This window comes from Megachile rotundata, chromosome 2 (assembly GCF_050947335.1).
Source record: "Megachile rotundata isolate GNS110a chromosome 2, iyMegRotu1, whole genome shotgun sequence".
In the NCBI taxonomy this organism is placed as follows: Eukaryota; Metazoa; Arthropoda; class Insecta; order Hymenoptera; family Megachilidae; genus Megachile; species Megachile rotundata.
In genome coordinates this window covers 8,990,197-9,009,403 of record NC_134984.1, presented here as the reverse complement: position 1 = coordinate 9,009,403, position 19,207 = coordinate 8,990,197, and the positions used below count along the sequence as shown (strand labels likewise).

The 19,207-nt window shown below is 33.4% G+C and overlaps 2 protein-coding genes and 1 long non-coding RNA gene across 7 annotated transcripts in view; 2 read left to right on the top strand and 1 right to left on the bottom strand.

The window, feature by feature from the left end:
- The window catches only part of LOC100881580 (uncharacterized), a 395,763-nt gene that overhangs the window by 362,561 nt on the left and 13,995 nt on the right, over positions 1-19,207 (top strand). For all 4 annotated transcript variants that reach the window (XM_076542275.1, XM_076542274.1, XM_076542273.1 and 1 more), the window contains 3 exons: positions 12,262-12,485; positions 15,641-16,850; positions 17,374-17,850. In XM_076542275.1, the coding sequence (XP_076398390.1) occupies positions 12,262-12,485; positions 15,641-16,850; positions 17,374-17,850 (1,911 nt within the window). The remainder of the gene's footprint in view (positions 1-12,261; positions 12,486-15,640; positions 16,851-17,373; positions 17,851-19,207) is intronic.
- On the top strand, positions 4,955-8,585 carry LOC105664282 (uncharacterized). 2 transcript variants are annotated; one of them, XM_076542276.1, is made up of 4 exons: positions 4,956-5,100; positions 5,387-5,505; positions 5,664-5,843; positions 5,985-8,585. In XM_076542276.1, exon 4 carries the CDS (start codon positions 6,058-6,060, stop codon positions 8,269-8,271), a length of 2,214 nt encoding a protein of 737 aa, XP_076398391.1. In that variant the 5' UTR covers positions 4,956-5,100; positions 5,387-5,505; positions 5,664-5,843; positions 5,985-6,057; the 3' UTR covers positions 8,272-8,585. The 2 variants fall into 2 exon arrangements, with proteins under 2 accessions (XP_076398392.1, XP_076398391.1); XM_076542277.1 differs by lacking the exon at positions 5,387-5,505 and having other exon boundaries at positions 4,955-5,100.
- LOC143266678 (uncharacterized) lies at positions 16,889-18,560 on the bottom strand. Its single transcript, XR_013041646.1, has 3 exons — positions 18,470-18,560; positions 17,233-17,941; positions 16,889-17,079 (listed from the first exon to the last, which is right to left on the bottom strand). It is a non-coding gene; the product is annotated as an uncharacterized LOC143266678 (long non-coding RNA).

Here is a 19,207-nt window from a genome sequence, read left to right as displayed (position 1 = left end):
GAAATGTGGAAATTGTGGAATGTAGGAATTGGGAAATGTGGGAATTAAGGAATGTAGGAATTGAGTAACGTGATTATTAGGGGATTTGAGAACTTCAAAATTCAGAAATTTCGAAACGTAGAAATTTGAAATGTCAAAAACTTGACAATTGCAAATTAGGAAGTTTGTAAAATTGAAAATTTAAACATTTTTAAGCTCGGTAGACCGGAAACCTAGAAACCTAAATATTTCAAACTTTTTAAAATTAAAAAGTTTTCAAACTAGTACCTTCAATAATTTCTAAACTCATAATACAGTATATAATACGAATATACTTTCCACCTAATTACACGATTGATAATTCAATTTTTGCCTATATTTCAAATAGCAATACTATGTCTTTTTGAAAATAGAATTTTCTCTTCTCACGTTACGTGAGACCGTATTCAACCACATGACACCATGTTCTCCTATTATTTCTAAATATTACAAATATTAAGGTATCAGATGAAATTGAAAATTAATACAATACCACTCAATTGCTTCTTTTTGCACTTTTAGTTTACAGCGTACTGTGAGATTGAGAAGCAAATTAAAAAGTAAACGTTGTATCTCCGTACCAGGTTAATTGCATCAGTGACTGGCACGACGCGATTGAATTCGTGATCTGTCATTGCTCGTAGCTGAATAGAGTTCACGTTAAATCGATTTCACAGTTTGGTCCGTTTGCCTCGAAAAGTCACAGGTTGATGGTTATACACAGTTTGACTTTTCAATCAATCTTTCTCAGCTCTGTACGGTGTTCACTTTAGCGCTACGCACAATTTTTCAGTCATTTGCAACCGTATAATAAAAACTTCAAATTCCTGTTCAGCAGAGTTAAACGTCAGCATATTCCATGACAAAATGCAAAAAATATTATATAGATGTATGCATGACACATAAAGTGTCATTTTATATAACAAAACAAAATATATATCAAACAAATACTGATAACAATATTATAACAAAAATGTTGTCAAAAAATTTGGAATAAATAGTCTCTGCAACAAATACATTAAAACAGCAAACTACGGCTTTTTTGTTTAATGTTGCATTTAGAGATGAAACTCAACTTATTACCAGTTTCAGTTTTGTAGTTAAAAACAAACTCTCAGAATAAAAACTTGTAATTTTGATGTTTCCGTTAGAATTTCATACTGACATATTTACCACTCCGTTCATTTATTTTTTTGTGACATTTAATTATAGAATACGCTGATATCATTTGACACGAAAATGAAACAGTGACAATATACAGAGTGTTCCATTAACTCGTTACAAGGTGATATTTCCGTTATTTTTAATTATACGTGAAAATGTCAAAGGGGTAAATTGTTTGCTTCGGAGGGACAAATATGTCGGTAAACAACAACTTTTTCTCAAGGCTACATTTTTTGAGAGTTTGAGTTAATCGATGTTTTTGTAAATTATATTGCATACATAATATAATAGCTTAGGGCAAAAGTAATGTAATGACCTATTCTTTGCGTGTCCTTGAACACAAAACGTTTAGAAATGAAGAAAGCATCGACTTAATCGTGAAAGAGAAATAATACAAATATTTGGATTTATTAACTATTAGCTTGTTGCATAAGAAATTAGTAATTCAAAAATGTCAGAACTTGGAGAACCAGAATTTCATAACATAGTAACAGAAATCAGTATTTATGATACATCAAATTCAAGCTTAAAGTTTTGCGAAAATGACTGTACGAACCTTTCATAGTTTTCTTCAATACGAATTGGCTAATTGTCCGATAATAGTCTCATCGATTATTCTGTACAGGAAGTAACTATCTTTACTAGAAGGTACAATTATTATACAGTGTTATGTAACAATCTTGCACTTTAAGATTTAAACGATTTTATACTAAGGTACAGTAAGTAATAAATTCGTATGGTGGTTCTAAACGTTAAGCTTTAAAGTGAAGCAGAAGAGCTACTTCACGATAACTTTATACATCAAATTGTTTCATACTTAAGATGATCTGAAATCGATCATTGCTTCCTCCAAGTGACCACCATTTTGCATTTAAAATATTACTAAAACGTTTGTTATTTTGGTTTCACCTTCAAATTGATATATGTATGCAATTTTTTATGATACTTTTATGTCGTTAAATCCTGGCTGATTTTCGATGTTTCAAAATCGTCTACATAAATGGCACGGTGGTTTTATAATACATATATCAACTATGAATTTGATATATGGGCACATAAAGATATAGAGTGCCTAGCTTTTTATAGCCGAATTTTACTAACATATAAGAAGTGAGAAAAGATGTTAAAAATAAGATAAGATGTAAAAAAAAAACAAGATATTATATTAATGAAAGGGTTTATTAGCTATAACTTAAGTTTATACACAAAATCGGACTGCTTTATTTTTCGTTGCAACGTTCTGTGTGTTCCAGTTTGGTACGTAAAAGTTTATCAGCATGTTCCACAAATAAGCGTGATAACAATGTTATATAAGCACAGGCTCTTTTTTTTGTTAGAAGATCATGAGGAACGAAATGATAATGGGCGGTTTTCTCCTGCGATACTACATAAAGATTGTTGATTTTGTTAATAACTTTCAATAAAGCATTCAAGATCCTATGTTATTACAAACATTTTTATTCATAGAATATGCAACTAAGGTATATGGACAAAATTGAAACACCCTGTACGTGATATCGAAAGCGTTTCATATTTTTATTATAACTTTAATAAAGTGTTTAAAATCCTATGATATTCTGTGAAATCCTATTGAAATCATGTATACATTTCGTCTTTGGAAAAGTGTTAACCCTTAAAACTTCGAGGGCGGTGTTAACCCCTTCCTTGAAGTCACTTCGATTTTTCGCAGAGGAAAATTACGCAAACGTAAATTCCAAATTTGTAACGAGGCGTGGTAGAATTTATGGTAGAATAGTCTATTCAACTACGCACGTGTAAAAAGTGCAAAATAATTTCGCCAACTTACAGACCTCAGGCTAGGCTTAATTGGCGTATCCTAAACATCTGTAAATGGTCAATGCTATTTCCTACCAACGCTGCGAGTCATGTACCGCCACACATTTATTTGTAGGAGTAAATTAAGTTAATAAAGCTTGTCGGTAAAAATATGACAGTTTCAGATGTCGAGTCACAAGTTGGCACGCGAGCAGGTCGAGGCAAAGTAAAAGAAGGTCATCGAAGAGAAACGTACGCAAGGAGAAAAAAAGAGACGAGTCGCGAACTGTGTTCATGATTCTCGTAATACGATCATAAAGCCTGTGCCGTTTGTTGCAAGAGAAATTAGATAGCTTAATTTTGTTTAACTCAGTTTTTGGGTAAAAAATGATTATTATATGTGTATAATACGATAAATTGAATTGGTGGAAATGTTATGTCGTGTTTATCAGTAAACAATTATTAAATCTAGGTATGGTGATGTTATTTTTCCTTTCATCAAATGCATGTGTGACCTACATTTTAGGGTATATAAATAACAGTGCCAAAAATGTTATGTAAAAGAATGATTGTTCCATTGCAGGGTGTGACACGTAACTTGAGTATCTTGAATATCTTGTTTATTTTTTATGATAGAAAAAAATGTCAGTGTTCTCTAGTCAGGGGGCAAACGGTTAAAAAATTTGTCTAAAGTTCATTATTTCCTGAGATTTCAAGGTCATCGAAATCAGTTACTATCTGACTCATATAATTTTTATTTCTATAATTATATTTCCATAACTTTTCGAGAGAATCAAGCAAAATAAGAATTTATATTGCTTACCTAATACTTACAATTAGATAACTCTTTATCGAAAGAATAGAGGTATTAGATTATGTTGATCGATATGAGTCATGATGTATGAAATGAATTCGTACGCTTGTATAAGATTTGAAGATAAATGATAACAAAAACTAGTAGGAACGTGTTACAGTATTGCCTCGAAACAAGCAACACGCTTGGGACCGGCCAGTTGCTTATTTCGAGGGTGGTATGCTATTCGGCTTGCCTTTGTTCCCGAGCGCGCCGACGGTAGCGGTAAACTATAAAGTAATCATTCGAGCAGCGATGTTATTCTTTAGACGAGGACAGAACATAACATGCTTTCCCTTTTTAATACTAGTAAAAATTCGTGAATGGAACATGTATATAATACATATTGCCTCGAAACAGGCAACAGTTTCGAGCCTCGAAATTAGCAACTGGCCGATCCCGAGCTAGTTGTTTGTTACGAATCAATGTAGAATCAAATGAATGGATCACGCTCTAATTCCTAACTTGTCACACTTCATCTTATTTTTTTACAATTATGTGAATATCAGTATACAGCTACATATGTATGTGTTGTGTTATTATTGTGTATTGTATATGTATAATTCATATAGTATTATTATATTGTATATTCTATATACTGCATTACACTTAAATGATGTTTCATTTGATTGTTAAATAGATTTATTCAAATTATTAACTAGGCATTAAAATTAAAAAAAAAAACAAACCAGCACTATAATTTCAGAAAATATATTTTTCGTAATACTCCAAAATCGCTATGTGTTAGAGTGAGAAAACAATACATTTATTAAACTTAAATAATTTTTCCTCCAATTTTTTTTTATTTGTGTTATATAAATTAATTGAAATTATAAGTAAAAATATACATGAAATTATTGATCATTGTCAACCATTAGATTTAAAAAAAAAAAAAACATTGATATAATATAATTTCGGAGAATATACTTTTCATAATACGACAGAATCGCTATGCATCAGAGTGAGAAAACAATACATATGTTTTGTCCTCTTTCCGCTATACTGTTCAGTCAACCGTGAAAATTTATGACTTCTTCGGTTTCGCGGACCTCTCACTCCTTCTCGGATCTCTCACTCGGCGGCGGACTTCAATCAAAAAAGTGGGGATATAAATTTGCTAATTTCGAGGCTCGAAACTGTTGCTTGTTTCGAGGCAATACTGTATAAGCATAATTTCGGGTCAGTAACAATCCATTCCCGTGTGGAGGTGTAGTGAAACATACTTACATTCTGAAAGAAGGAAACGTTTGGAAGAAATGCAAGAGACCTAAAGATGCGAAGATAAGAAGGTAAGTAAAACTACACCTGTTTCCAAATTTACTAGTCTCTCTCTTACACGCCTCCTTTTATTAAGGCTACTTGCCCATTATACGCAATCTTAACACGTTGAGCGCCGCGGGAATTGTTAAGGAAATTCCATTCAGGCCACGCAATAAATAATGGAAAGAAGTATTTAAATTCATTAATAATACGATGCTGCAATAAATAAAAATTAAGTAAATTTTAAAAAAAATTTCAGTAATTACTCATAACAATGTAAATTTTTTAGTTGTACATCATATTTTACATTGTCAGTCACCGGTGGTTGATGCATCCTAAACAGAAAGTTCAATGTCAGCTACCGGTGGCTGACGTGGCGCTCAACGTGTTAATTGTCACGGTCAAGAAATATATTTATCTAGAAGTTTTAACAAGTATTTACAATAACTTATTCGGCGATGATGAAACGCATCAGTGCTGTGCACAATAAAGATGAAGCACAATATATTACTATATTTTTTTTAACTGTTTGAAATACATCGATAGACTTTATTTGTGGGATTTCTTTTCGTAAAATGGATTCTAATTACAGGAATACAAGATAAGGCACAACAGTACTTTACAATAAAAGAAGAAAGTAAAAGCGGCATCTGGTGTGATAACAGAAAGATAAGTAAAAACGATAGCATTGTTACAGGCCAAGATTGAATCACGCGATACAGAAGAAAGAAGAAAATATTGAAGACTACACGAAGAGAAGATAAACGAGAAGGTAGTGTTAACCCTTTGCAGTGTTTAATTTCTCTGACATACCAACTCGTTAATTTACAATGTACGTCAAGAAAGGGGTTCTCAATAAAATGTATTGCAACATATAAAATGTATGTGATAAATACATATTTTTTTATTACAGGTAATAAATAAATAATAATATACATACACCGATCTATTTATCTGAATTATCTCCAAGATCCAATAGTAAAGATATGGAAGTAAAAGAAAATGAAAGGCAGTTGGGAACATTTCAACAACGTGGGAAGAAAAGAAAGATTTCAACAGAGGAGACTGAAGATGGAAAGACAGAAAAAAGAAAGGACAATGAAGAAGAGAGAAGAATTAAAATATGCTTCTTGGACGCAACTGGGATTAGGAAGAACAACAAATTTTGTGACTACATAGACGAGTTTGACATCGTAGGAATAGTGGAAGGATGGCTAGAGAGTACTCAAGAGTATGACACCAGGGTATTATTACCAGAAACATTTAAATGGAAACATTCCACAACGGAATTCCCCCACTCCACAGGATTGAAAGCAATAGTTCGTATATACACGGGAGTAAAGTGTCACATAGAAGAAAACGAAGTAGATATCGAAGAGGTGATAGGGATACAGGAAAGAAGACCGATTATCGGAAAAGACGAATGGAGGATTTTAACGATATTCAGCATCTTTGCACTGAAAACACAACTAGAGGATATGATAAGTTTTACAGAAAGTAGGAATGTAATAATAGGAGGAAACTTTCACGCGAGAACGGCATCGGAGGGAGCAATTATTTGGGGCCCGACTGAAACTAAACAGCCTAGAAAGTCGCAAGATACGATAAAAGATAGAATTGGGGACATAATGTTAGAAATGGTGGCCGAGAACGCATGGAGTATAATGAACGGTAACTTAAAAGGTGACAATGGCGAATTTACATTTATAACAGCAAAAGATAGATCAGTGATAGATTACGTTATTGCAAACGTGAACGCACGGGATAGAATCATGAATTTCGAAGTGGACTGTAAAGTATTTTGGCAACTTCATCGTCCACTTATAATAGAAATAGAAAATCAAGATCAAGAAAAAGAATGTGAACAAATAGATAAAGAGTACGAACGAAAGAAATTACAACAAATCAAAAACGAAGATCAAGTTTGGAAGTACATATACGCGGAAAAAGAGACGCGAGTACAGACGACTAAGACGGTAGAAAACGATTTCACTACACATGAAAACGAAGAAATCGCAATGGAAATTACGGAGGACGAAATAAGGAATCAAATAGCGAAATTGAACATGGAAAAAACTGTTGATCTTAATGTATTAACAGAAATAATCAATTATATATGGGGAGGAAGGTTATCTTTTGAAAGTTGGCAGGTGCCAATCGACATAAAAGAAGCTAAGCATGAAACTAACACAAGAATCCTTACTTTAAAGAGTACATATACAATATATGCGATGTGTCTGAAAGAAAAATTAGAAACGGAATTGAAGACAAAATACATAATTCCGGAAACTCAAGCAGAATTCAAGAGTGCAAACGGTACTGTAGACAATATATTTATATTGGATTTTATAATAAAAAGAGAATTAAAGAAGGAATGTGGTTCAGTTTACGCGTTTTTCGTAAAACTCACCGAAGCGTTTGATACAGTAGATAGGGGAGAACTAGAAAGAATGTTGGAAACGAATGGAATAAGTGATACTCTACGAACTAGAATAAGAGATATATATAAGGAAACAGGAGCGGTAAAAGGTTTAAGAAAGGGATGCCCTCTAAACCCAATCCTGTTCTCGTTGTATATCGCAGATCTAAAGCGAGACATGCAGAAAGCAAAGATAGAAGATTTAGAAATTAAGGAAATAAAATTACGTTCGTTCGTAAATGAAGACAATATAGTTCTAATCACAAAAAGACCGGAGGACTTAAAAACACTCATGGAACACTTGAATAGTTATTTAAATAGAAAAAAACTGAACATAAATTGTGAGAAATCAAAAGTATTGGTTTTCACGAGGAGTGCAGTCGAAAGGCAAGAGAAGTGGACATTCGGAGAAAGAGACATAGATGAAGTACAGGATTATGAATATTTAAACTTCCACTTTGAGAAAAATGGAGGATGGACCATGCATGCGAAAGAAACAGCGAAGAGAGCAATGGTAGTCATGGCGTACGCATGGGACATTGGTAAACGAAAATTCGGGGATAATATTAAAGAAAGAATGATGATGTTCAAGCAGCTAGTTGATAATATTTTGTTGTACGGGGCCGAGATATGGGGTGCGGCGGAAATGATAGAAATCGAAAAGGTACAAGCAAAATACATAAGGTTGATGCTAGAAGAAGTAATAGGTGAAAGTATAGAAAATATAAGCACAGTGGCACGTAAAAAGGCAGAAGAATATCAAAAGAACATAAAAAAATAAAGCACAAATAAAATACTTAAAGAATGTTGTAAATTGTCGAGAAACGTATAAAACAGAAGTGGATAGAATCGAATTCCAATCATGAAGATACATAGAATCAACTGACGTATTCGTTGTTGGCTCGCAGAAAAATTGATGATCAGCAGTTGCCCAAGCTACGATCACACCAAAAATTGTAGCCGTTTCAACGTAAAAAAAAAGGAACAATGTCATCCTTGAGACAAATCGTCACACCACGAACGATATTCAGCATCGTAATTAATTTTATTTCTCAATTTATAAAAAAGAAATATACACACTTTTCAGGAACCAAATATGTGCAATTTATTTATTTTTATTCTTTTCACCGTAACAGTATTTTGATACCATTCGAGTTGTACACAAAATATTTTTTGTATCATGCAATCGACAAAAATATATACATGAAATATTAATAACCAATAATAATTAATTAATAATAGATAACCACCGTATATATTTCTTCGATATCTTTAAAAGAAAATTGATTTTATAATTTGCGAATACTATTCAATTGTTCACGTAGACTTAATCGCTGTTGTGGATTTTTATGCATTTACTGTACATCAAAGGTAAAGTCTTTATAAAAAGGTATGCAATGTATGAAACCCACAGCCTACATATTACATATTTATTTGTTTATTTCGCAGACTTCGATGTGTCGTGAACACAAAAACGTAGTATTGTAATCACATAGTGACAATTTTATTACAATAACGATTTCTATATACGGACTTTAACATCTACAGCAAAACTGATTCCCCTCTTAACCGTTTTGATCACAAATTATTTGTTCCTGGAAAAAAATCATAGCATGCTTACGCAGTTCTTTAAATTAAATTATAATTTTTAAGTTGTATAAAATATCTTCGATATTAAATAGAAATGTAATCTATAATTGTGACGACATGAGGACGTTTACAAACATACAAAACTAACCGAATTTAGACACATCAAGTATTTAGTATATCTTTACATGAGAACGCCATGAAATAGTTGAAACAGTAGTAAACAGTAATCTGTACGTAAAACAAATAAAAGGAAAAATTCTGTATAGAACAAAAGAATGAAAGGGTAGGATCACTGAATGAGTTACGTCATAACCTTACTTTTCCAATATTTATTTATGGTTAACAAGCACGCACGAATGCGTCTGTGTATCTTTGACGATGCCAAGCATCCGGTAGTATGCACTGAGAAACCTTCATCTCAATATCGTGTGTGAGAGCAGAAGCCACAAGGTCGTCTTCAAGGAATCAATAAGAGGATTGCTAATTTCAGCCACTTTGTGTATGCGATCGCAGCAGCTAATATGCGCGGAGATATTCTGTCATCCACAGGAAAGTAAAGCGGATAGCTTCCTTTGCTATTGTTTTGCCAGCGATAAATCGAATGACACTTTAATCCGAACATTTTAATTTATATCAAATGACACTTCGAATGAAGAAATAGATGGTTTATTTATGAAATCTTTAGTCACTGTGATCGATCAGAAGTAATTCTGATTTACCACAAATATTTATCAAGCACGCTGAAATTGTCTTATTTAATAAAATTTGCATATAAAAATATCATTTATTGACTAGATGTAGTGAAGTAAAAATAAAGTAAATATAAAAGTCCAATTTTTAGGTATAAAAGTGGATAACTAGAGGAGGGCGGGAACAAAAATAACCAAACGGGTCATGTGGTCCATTCATAAGTCTTCCTCTTTACGTTAAAAATTGATCAAAACGCTTTTTCTGAAATCCCTGTTGATTTTCATCGAGACAAAGAATTAATGTGCATAATAATAATCTATCGTTTGTTCATTTATTTTTCTGTTTTATTTTTAAGTTATGTGTGTATTTAGTGTTAGATGTTCCTTTGGTGAATACGTAGGCTCACATACTGCTAATCTTATTAACCCCATGTCATATTTTGACGAGTCCGACTCATGACGCACTCACAGTTCAAGTATCACTTTAATCGAATTTTTAATGCGCTTCAATTTGAAGTTTAAGTCGAATTACAATTTGCATAGTTAAGAATCGCTTAATACAATTTAGGAATAACATTTCAACTTTCTCTATTCGCTTTAATATTGTAGCAATGAATAGTTAGTTCTTACTGACGCATCTGACCAATGATGGGACAGAGGGTTATTATTAAATTTTGATACATTTTATAAACTTAAATTTTAATACTGCAAATTCGGTTAAATTAATTGTTTATAGGATAAGCAAAGGAAAGCAATTGAAGGCTTTTAATGTTGAAGCAATGATATAACGAAGAGCGAGGACGAAAGTAACATTTTAATATTTGTTCTATTTCGAATCACCCTTTAAAGGTACAGAAACCAGAATTATTCCATAAGAAAGTACGTTCAGTGGTCTAAAATTTGTAACTTTATCTGAAAATTTATAAATTTGTAAATTAATAAGTTTATCTTCAAATTTATAAATTAACAGTTCTGAAAGTCTACTTTCTACATTTTTAGATTGAAAGATTTTACAGTACTCCCAAAATCTACATAAATGAGTAATTTAAAAATTATTCAAACTCCAAGCATTGTCTTTATTTTATAAGAATTGACATCGATCGATAAAAAATTTGATACCACATTTTCCAAATATTCTAACGTTGAAGTGAGTAAAAAATTCACAAGGCGAAACATTTGCAGCGAAAAGGAAAAAATTTGTCCGCAACCCGTCATTACGATCATCTATAATTAATACATTTATGTGACTTTTAATTGCTACCATGCGCCTCAATAAAAATCGAATTTTCGAATGTTCTTTTATTACTGTCTCGTCTACTGTGTATTTACCGTGGATCTATACGGTTTCGTTGATCGCATTTTAACGAAGGCTATTGTAAATCGCGTGAATAAAGAGAAATCGCTCGATGAAACAGGAAATTATAGGCGCGTTGAATCTCCGGTTCAATTCACGACTCTTTGATCAAAGACGAACAAAACGTGGCTGTGGCGCGTGTGACAAAAGCAGTGTCAACGTTTTCTAATATGTTAGTCCGAGAAATAAGCAGGCGTTAATAAGTTTAGCAACGAACGAAAAAATGATGTTCCTATCTTGTAAACAAGGATCCTTCAGATGAGGATTGCAAAATAAGCTTCAACTTAATTTAAGGTTAATTAATAATTCATTTTTAGACCGAAATTATTAAGTATTAAATTGTTTATAATTAAATGATTTTATAAGTGAACATTAATATTTTATTCGAGCGTGTTAAATTAGAGAATTTGCAAATTTTCGAATTTTTATATTTCTAAACTTCTAAACTTCTTGACTTCTAAATTTCTACATTTCTAAAATTTTGCATTTTTAAATTTTTTGCTTTTGTAGACTTCAACTCTTGTAATATTCTAAATTCCTGAATTACCAAATTACGAAATTATCAAAATCTTCTTACCTGCGTTTCGAGAGTATCGAATTACAAAAATTGTACAAGGTTTCAAATTCTCGAAACTTTTTCTGTTTTGAGAGGTTTCGAGGTTTCGACGTTACAGGAAGCTCTGATCTAACTTCCTAATTTTAACCGTTTGCACTTAACAAACTATTAACTTAATACAATTTAAAATAAATATTTGTTAACTAAATTTATAGTGACATTTAAACATATTCAAATGAGCAATACTGTTAATATATACAATATAAAAAACAATCATAATAAATAATAGAAAATAGTAGATAATAGAAATGAATATAAATAATAAAAAAAGAAAATAAATTTAGAAAATAATTTTAAAAAATCATGAAACTTTTTAACTAGAAAATTTTAGAAAAAAAACTTTTCAAAATTTCTTGAAATTTCCATTAATTTTCATCAACATGAAGATTTAATGTGTACATTAATTTATAATTTGAACACCCGTTTCGACTTCTCAAAAATTGAAACATCCGACAAAAAAAAACTAAAAATGATAAGTTTTCAATGATTCGATTCACATCAATCCTTGTTCTCTGTTTCCAGGAATGTCAACCAGAATTTTTGCACGATCTCGTTCTGAAAATGAAGGCTTACATATTTACACCCGGTGATTCGATCTGCCGGAAGGGTGAAGTAGCCAGAGAGATGTTCATAATAGCGGATGGAATTTTAGAAGTGATCAGCGAAACAGGAAGAGTTTTAACTACCATGAAGGCCGGGGACTTCTTCGGAGAGATTGGCATCCTGAACCTCGACGGATTAAACAAGTAAGCATCTAACTATAGCTCTCTATTATTCTGCACATGTACAGTCAACAGCAAATCCTTCCTAAAAACACGGAACGATACAGAGCTGGCTCCCAATTACAGATTTTTAGGGATTTCTGGGATTTTCAAGGTTAAACTCTGAATTTAGAAATTATTTGAAGTATAGGAATTTGAAGATCTAAGGATTTGAAGGTAAATGGATATAGATATTTAGGGATTTGGAAATATAGAGATTTGGGGATGTAGAAATTTTAGAAGTAAGGTGAAGCGAGGTAAGTGCAGACTGGTTTTTGTAAAGTTGGTATTTAAACGTAAGTATTTTCAGTCTGCTATGTAAATACTTAACGCTGTCGATATCGAACGCTTTGCACAATTACTACTATTTAATTAATATTAACTAGGACCTTAAATTTCCTTGTACATTTTGATTTTGATAGGAAATTGTTTAAAATGTCAACTACTCTGCACTTTCCCCGAAAATGGGGTAAGAGCGTAACTTGAAGTTAAATACTTTGAAACTTTATTTCACGTGCAATGGGGCAAGAGCAGAATTATTAACAAATCTGCTATAAAATGCTTTTTACTGCATTATGCAAGTACTCTATACTGCAAACAAGTACTCTTAGCTGAAATATAAAAGGGGATATAGTGAAACAGAACAAGGAAACATACATACTAAATGGAGAAATTTCGCTCATATTGTAATAAAAATAGCCTGTATACGCACTTGCCCCGTTTACGAACTTACCCCACCTCACCTTATAGGAATTTGGTAATCTAGGAATTAGAGGACAAACATTTAGTGTCATAAAAGTTTGGAGATATAGAAATTTGAGGTCATAAAAATTTGGAGGTATAGAAATTTGGAGAAGTAGGAATTTGGAGATATAGAACTTTGGGGATTTAGAAATTTGGTAATCTGGGAAATCAAGAATATAGAAATTTGGAGGCATGAAAATTGGGGAAATAAGAATTTGGAGATATAAGGATTTGAGAACGTCAGAATTTGGGAATATAGAATTTTATATTAATTTATACATTTTCTTAATAAAATGGTCGCTCAATATATAAGTACAAAAATTACTACCTCAAACACAGTAATCTGAACACGATTTTTCAAAATTATCAATTAAAAAATAAAGCATAAATACTAACTTCTTTATTTTCAATTTAGCAAAAATTACTTGTCATATTTAAACTTCATTTAAATATAAATTTTAATTAGGCAGAAAAATATCAAGCATATTTTGAATAAAATTTGAATATTATTATTCTTATCTCAGTTTAATATAAATTGCTTATTATATTTAAAATTCATTTAAATACAAATTGTAACTAGGCAAAAAACCATATTCAAACGAAAATTAGATATTTGAAGAGTTAAAAAATGTAAATATTGCTCGTATCATATTATGAAACAATACGAATGCTAGCGAAGTGTACAAATTTTCAAAAAAGTCTCGTTGTTTTGTTTTCCAATGAACGAACCCGCTGCAAGTTCTGTGATCTTTTTATTTGATGCAAACTGCGAAAAATTGTACGCAGAAAGCGTATGGCTGAAATATTGGGCTCGTCGAAAATACGGCAATGGAGCGAAAACCGAAATCGATAAAACCACGTTTCATTTGTCCTCTTTTTTCACTTTTCCGCATTTTCTAACCCTGACACATATATTACGCTGTTCGCATTTTGTTCTCTTTTCAATTTTATTGTTCCACACCTATGGACTGTACTTAAAATATTGTTTGCTGTTTGGTAATTTACGACGACATTGAACAATTTCATTTTAAAAATCGTTCAGCTGATTGTTAATCGATAACTTTTATAACCGAAAGAACGACTGCCGTAATCCATTTTTGTGCCGCGATGAAAATGTTATTGTTGAAACGGGTAAATTTTTTTACGATTGCTGGATTTAACAAATTGTTAAAATACTGCTGTCGCAGATTTCTACGAATTTTTTATTCATTTTTCGATAAGTTTGCAGCGGCAACATTTTATCAGGTCAAATCTATTTGTTCATAATACATTTTACTATTTCTGATTTTGCAAACATTTTCTTCAATTCTGCCATTAATTTATCATGTATACTTAAATCGAATTGCGTAAGTATGACAGTGTTACCAACTGAATAATTAAGCAGGACTTAATTGTGGTTTCTTGTATAGTGAATAACTAAAATATAGAGCATCAACAATTTTGCAAATTTGGTCGACAATTCAATGATTCAAAAGTACAGCAAATTTTAGGTACTCTTTTATAACTGTAGTTACAGTCATTTTTTTCAAAGGAAAGTACAGAAAAGAAAGAAAGATGTAATATAATTTATCACATTTTGCAATAATATTAATTAAGATGTACATTGCCAAAACTGTTTTATTCAACAACTATTAATATTCGCATCATCGAGGATGAACCATAATACTATTTTTTAAATTTTCGTTAGTAAAAGTATTCAATCTTGTATCAACGCATTTAGTATTCAGCACCTTGCCTTCATTATTAATCACGAGATTAATGTTACATTTACGAGAAATAACACGTTACGAGCGTTTTAATATAACCAAACGAGAAAAAAATAGCTAAACGATCAATCATCAAGGATGCGACAAGTGTAGCATCAATCACCAACATCCGTAGCGAGTTACCCTGTTAAACTGATTTTTAAAGCGTACAGCCATTAATATAAAAAAGAATATTTTCAAAAGTTCTATCCGCACAAGATGAGCCTTAGACTTCAAGTAACTCGTAAATTATTCATCACACAAATTTTTAATATCTTGATGAGTATCCATTTCAATCTCTGCTAATACATTTTTCTGCAAAATATCACGGTTTATTTAACTCTGACTCAATAATTATTTACATATTCTGAATTATTTAGATATTTGTAGATATTAACAGATGTTTTTATAATATCTCATAATGTATTTTAACTAATACCTCTTCATACCTTCTCACTAAAGAAAAAATAAAAATTCACGCTTTATCTGAATTCGCTAACAAGGCACTTCACTAAAAGGTGTAAAAACAAACTAGCACCGAAACAATTAGCATCTGTATTTCACGCGACTATCATTTCTCAAATATTTTCGAGATACTTGAAGTTGTTACAAACTCTGTATAAAGCCTGACGAATAAACTCGCAATTCCAGACGCACAGCGGACGTTCGTTCTGTAGGCTACTCCGAGCTGTTCAGCCTTTCTCGCGAGGATGTGCTTGCCGCGATGAAGGACTACCCAGAAGCCCAGGAAATCCTGCAAAACCTCGGTAGGAAGCGGTTAATGGAGGCTCAGAAGGTGGCAAGAGCAACGCGCCAGCCTACATCCCCCGGTCACGATTCCTCCGACAACAGCACGGGCAAAAGAATCGTCGACAAACTGAAAAGCGACGTGAAGGGTTTGAAGAACGCGTTGCGAAAAAGTAGAAGAAACACCAGGCCGGAAGAGAGTCTCGAGCTTCAACCGTTGACGTCGAAGGCACCGACGCTGAAGAAACAGCAGAAGGTGGACAACGGTCAGGACGCGTCCGCATCGAACACCCAAGAACCACCCATATCGCCTCTCGGCGCAGGTCTGCCTCTGCTCGCGAGACTAAAATTATTAAAAGAGAAGGAGGAACGAGAGGAGCGTCGGAATTTGATGGAAACGCAGGTGCACTCTCCGGAACAGCAGCAGCAGCAGCAGCAGCAGCAACAACAACAGCAGCAACCGCCGATGCAGCAGCCATTACCGGATGCACAGAACCCTATGAACCCAAACTTACCGTTCTTCCAGAGAATACTGTTGCTGAAGGCGAAAAACGAGCAGGAGGCTCAAGCAGACAAAGAAGCACCCACCAAGGAACCTCTGCTTCCAAAGAACGTCATTCCTGAAGAGTCGCAGGAGTCTTCGCCCAAACCGACACCCAAACCCGTGAAGCAACTCTCGATACAAGCTTCGGCTGAACAGACCGTCAAGTCACCGACAAGTAGCTCGAACGTGGAATCGACGAACGGTTCGAACGTGAAGAAACCGTGGGCCATGCTGAAAGACGCCTCCATAACGAACAAAGAGAACTCACCTCAAATGAGCCCGCCTCTGAGGAGGTTACAGCTGAAGCAGAGTTTGGTGCACCTCAGACAACAGACGAAGATGTACGCGTCTGTCGATGATCTGTCGCCGGAATATTGCGGACTACCTTTCGTCAAGAAGCTGAAGATATTGAACGAGAGACAGAAGTTGGCGGAACTCGAGAAAGCGGTTAGAAGTTCCAGCCTCGACTGCGGCGAAAATACCGAGATCGAGTTTGATGGGAATCTAACCAGAAGTCATTCGGAAGCCTGCGCTATCGAGTACGCCAGGAAATTGGAGAAACTGAATCAGGTAGGGAAATTTTCGACGAATCGTGGTACCAATTGTTTGCGAAAATGGAGAAAATGATGGGATTATAGGTTCTGCATTTCAAATTAATCTTTTTGTGGTTTATATTCTCTTTATTTCGAGGTAACGCTTCATCATTACCTATATTAACTGCAAATCGTATTCTCCATTTTCAAATATAAATTAATCCTTTCGTTGTATTCTTTTTTACGCTTCAAATTAAGTCATGTTTCTGCAAATGAAATTCAGCCCTTCACAAATTCACCGTTTTGTTAATCAAGTTCCCTCTTTTGTAAGTAAATTTTTTTTATAATTTTCTTAAAAGGTTATCGATGAAAAGTTTATATACCGAAAGACAAATTTTATTGCACATAAGTATTCATACCTTTGAGAAAGATTTAAGAATTAAGTGATTTAGGAAATTGTCCTTTAAAGTTGATCGTGTCAAGATCAAAATGAAATTCCGTGTTTGATACCGATTGCTCTTCTTTCAATTTCTAATCACTCTGAAATGTTTGTTCCTCAGCATCGACGAACTTCGGCGTCGCCGTCGGATCAATTATCGCCTGAGAATGAGACGCTGGAGAGGCGGAACCTGAAGAGCATTCTGAAGAAGCTGTCAGCCGGAAGTCGAACCGGAAGCTCGGAGACTTCGGCTACAAGCACGCCGGACCGCGAAGCGGCCACTGCCGAATTACGAAAATTAATGAGAGCACCAACTATAGAAGGCTACGCCGCGAGGCACTCGAAACTGTCGAAAAGTGTCACATTTAACAAGTATACGTTGCAAAGTCCACCGTCCGAGCAGATCCCGGGAAATTATCCGCTTGGGTCTCAGTTGTCCGATTCCCAGGAGCAGGCCTCACTGCCACCGCCCAATAAACTCAGTTTCCGTCCTTTGGGCAGCGGAGGTAACCTGCAAATGGTATCATCTCGGCCACGAGAAGAGGAATACATGGGAGAGTTGGTGTCTGGTATCAGAGAAATCGTTAAGGGTCGTCTGGTAAGTTCTTTTCTACCCGTCACTTTGCCGGCAGCTTAACCCTTTCATCGCCGAATCGATTTTTTGATCAGTTAACTGAGTTCGGGGAAGCCTGAAAAGTTCGCGGAACGAAAAAGACAATATATTATTCTAAATGTTACTTTATTAATATAATCTTGCAGAACTTCGCGAAATTCTATTCTATTTAAAAATGCTCCTAATTTGATGGGAAAGGGTGAATTTCTGTCAGTCTTGTCTATTGCGCAGTGAAATATTTTAGCATTTTTTTGGTAAAAAAGTGGAAGAAGAATAATGGTTTTTCTTAAATTTAGAATAATAATTAAAGGAATCAATTATTAGGTAGACATGTTTTAACAATCTCTATAATTTTGAATAGATATCAAAGAATAGGTTTTATATAATAAATTAATAATTTTCTAAAATTTATTAGTGGATGTTCTTTCTTTCAAAACAGGAAAATTAAAATACGTAATTTGTTGAAGAATTCAACGAGATCTAGATATCGAAATGTAATTTTAAAAGCTAAGAGAACTTTAAAGTTTCTTGCTGTTAGTTTAAAGTAATTTCCTTCGAAAAGTTTGCAACTACGAAGTTGACAGTTTCTAACAGCCTTACTCACAACAAGTTTGCTTTGAAACCGCTTATAACCTCGTTCTATTTACATATTATTCGCTCTGTTTACAAGTCACTAATATATTACTCGTTTACCTAACCTAACCGATGATAACCGAACCCTCTTAACCCATTGACTGCCAGCTACGAGATATCTCGTAGTAAGCGTGTGTATCAAAACTGCCAGCTACGAGATATCTCGTAGTGCGTGCTGCAATTTTAGATTAATTACAAATGGCCATTTCAGTTAAAAATATTTTAAAAAGGTGAATGAAAAATGCTATTTATTACTGTAAATGCTATTACAATATTATATCAGTAACTTAATATAATTATATTTTGTAAAATTTCATGTATTCTTCAAAATAAAACCTTGGCACCCAGGGCAACGCACTCTAAATATGTCTGGCAGTCAATGGGTTAACTTGCAAGTTCGCAAATTCGAACGTTCACGTCCAGCAATCACGATATTCAAATTAACGCGATAAATTGTGATCTATGAATATGTAAAAGTTCCCATTTTAACTTGCAATTAGATGTGTCCCAAGTGATACGTTGAATTGAAATGTTTGAATAAATTGAACGAATTAAATAACAAGACATGACATATATAGAAGACCTGAAATAATTAAAAGTATTTTAATCCTCAATATTTCAGTTGATTGACGTTTTACTTTAAATTTCATTAAAAAATTAAAAAGTGTTTTCATAACTTTAACATAAATCTCGCAGTTGGACACAAAGA

What these genes read in the sequence shown, in the direction of transcription:
- LOC105664282 (XM_076542277.1), top strand. Translation starts at nt 6,058, where the DNA reads ATGGAAGTAAAAGAAAATGAAAGGCAGTTGGGAACATTTCAACAACGT.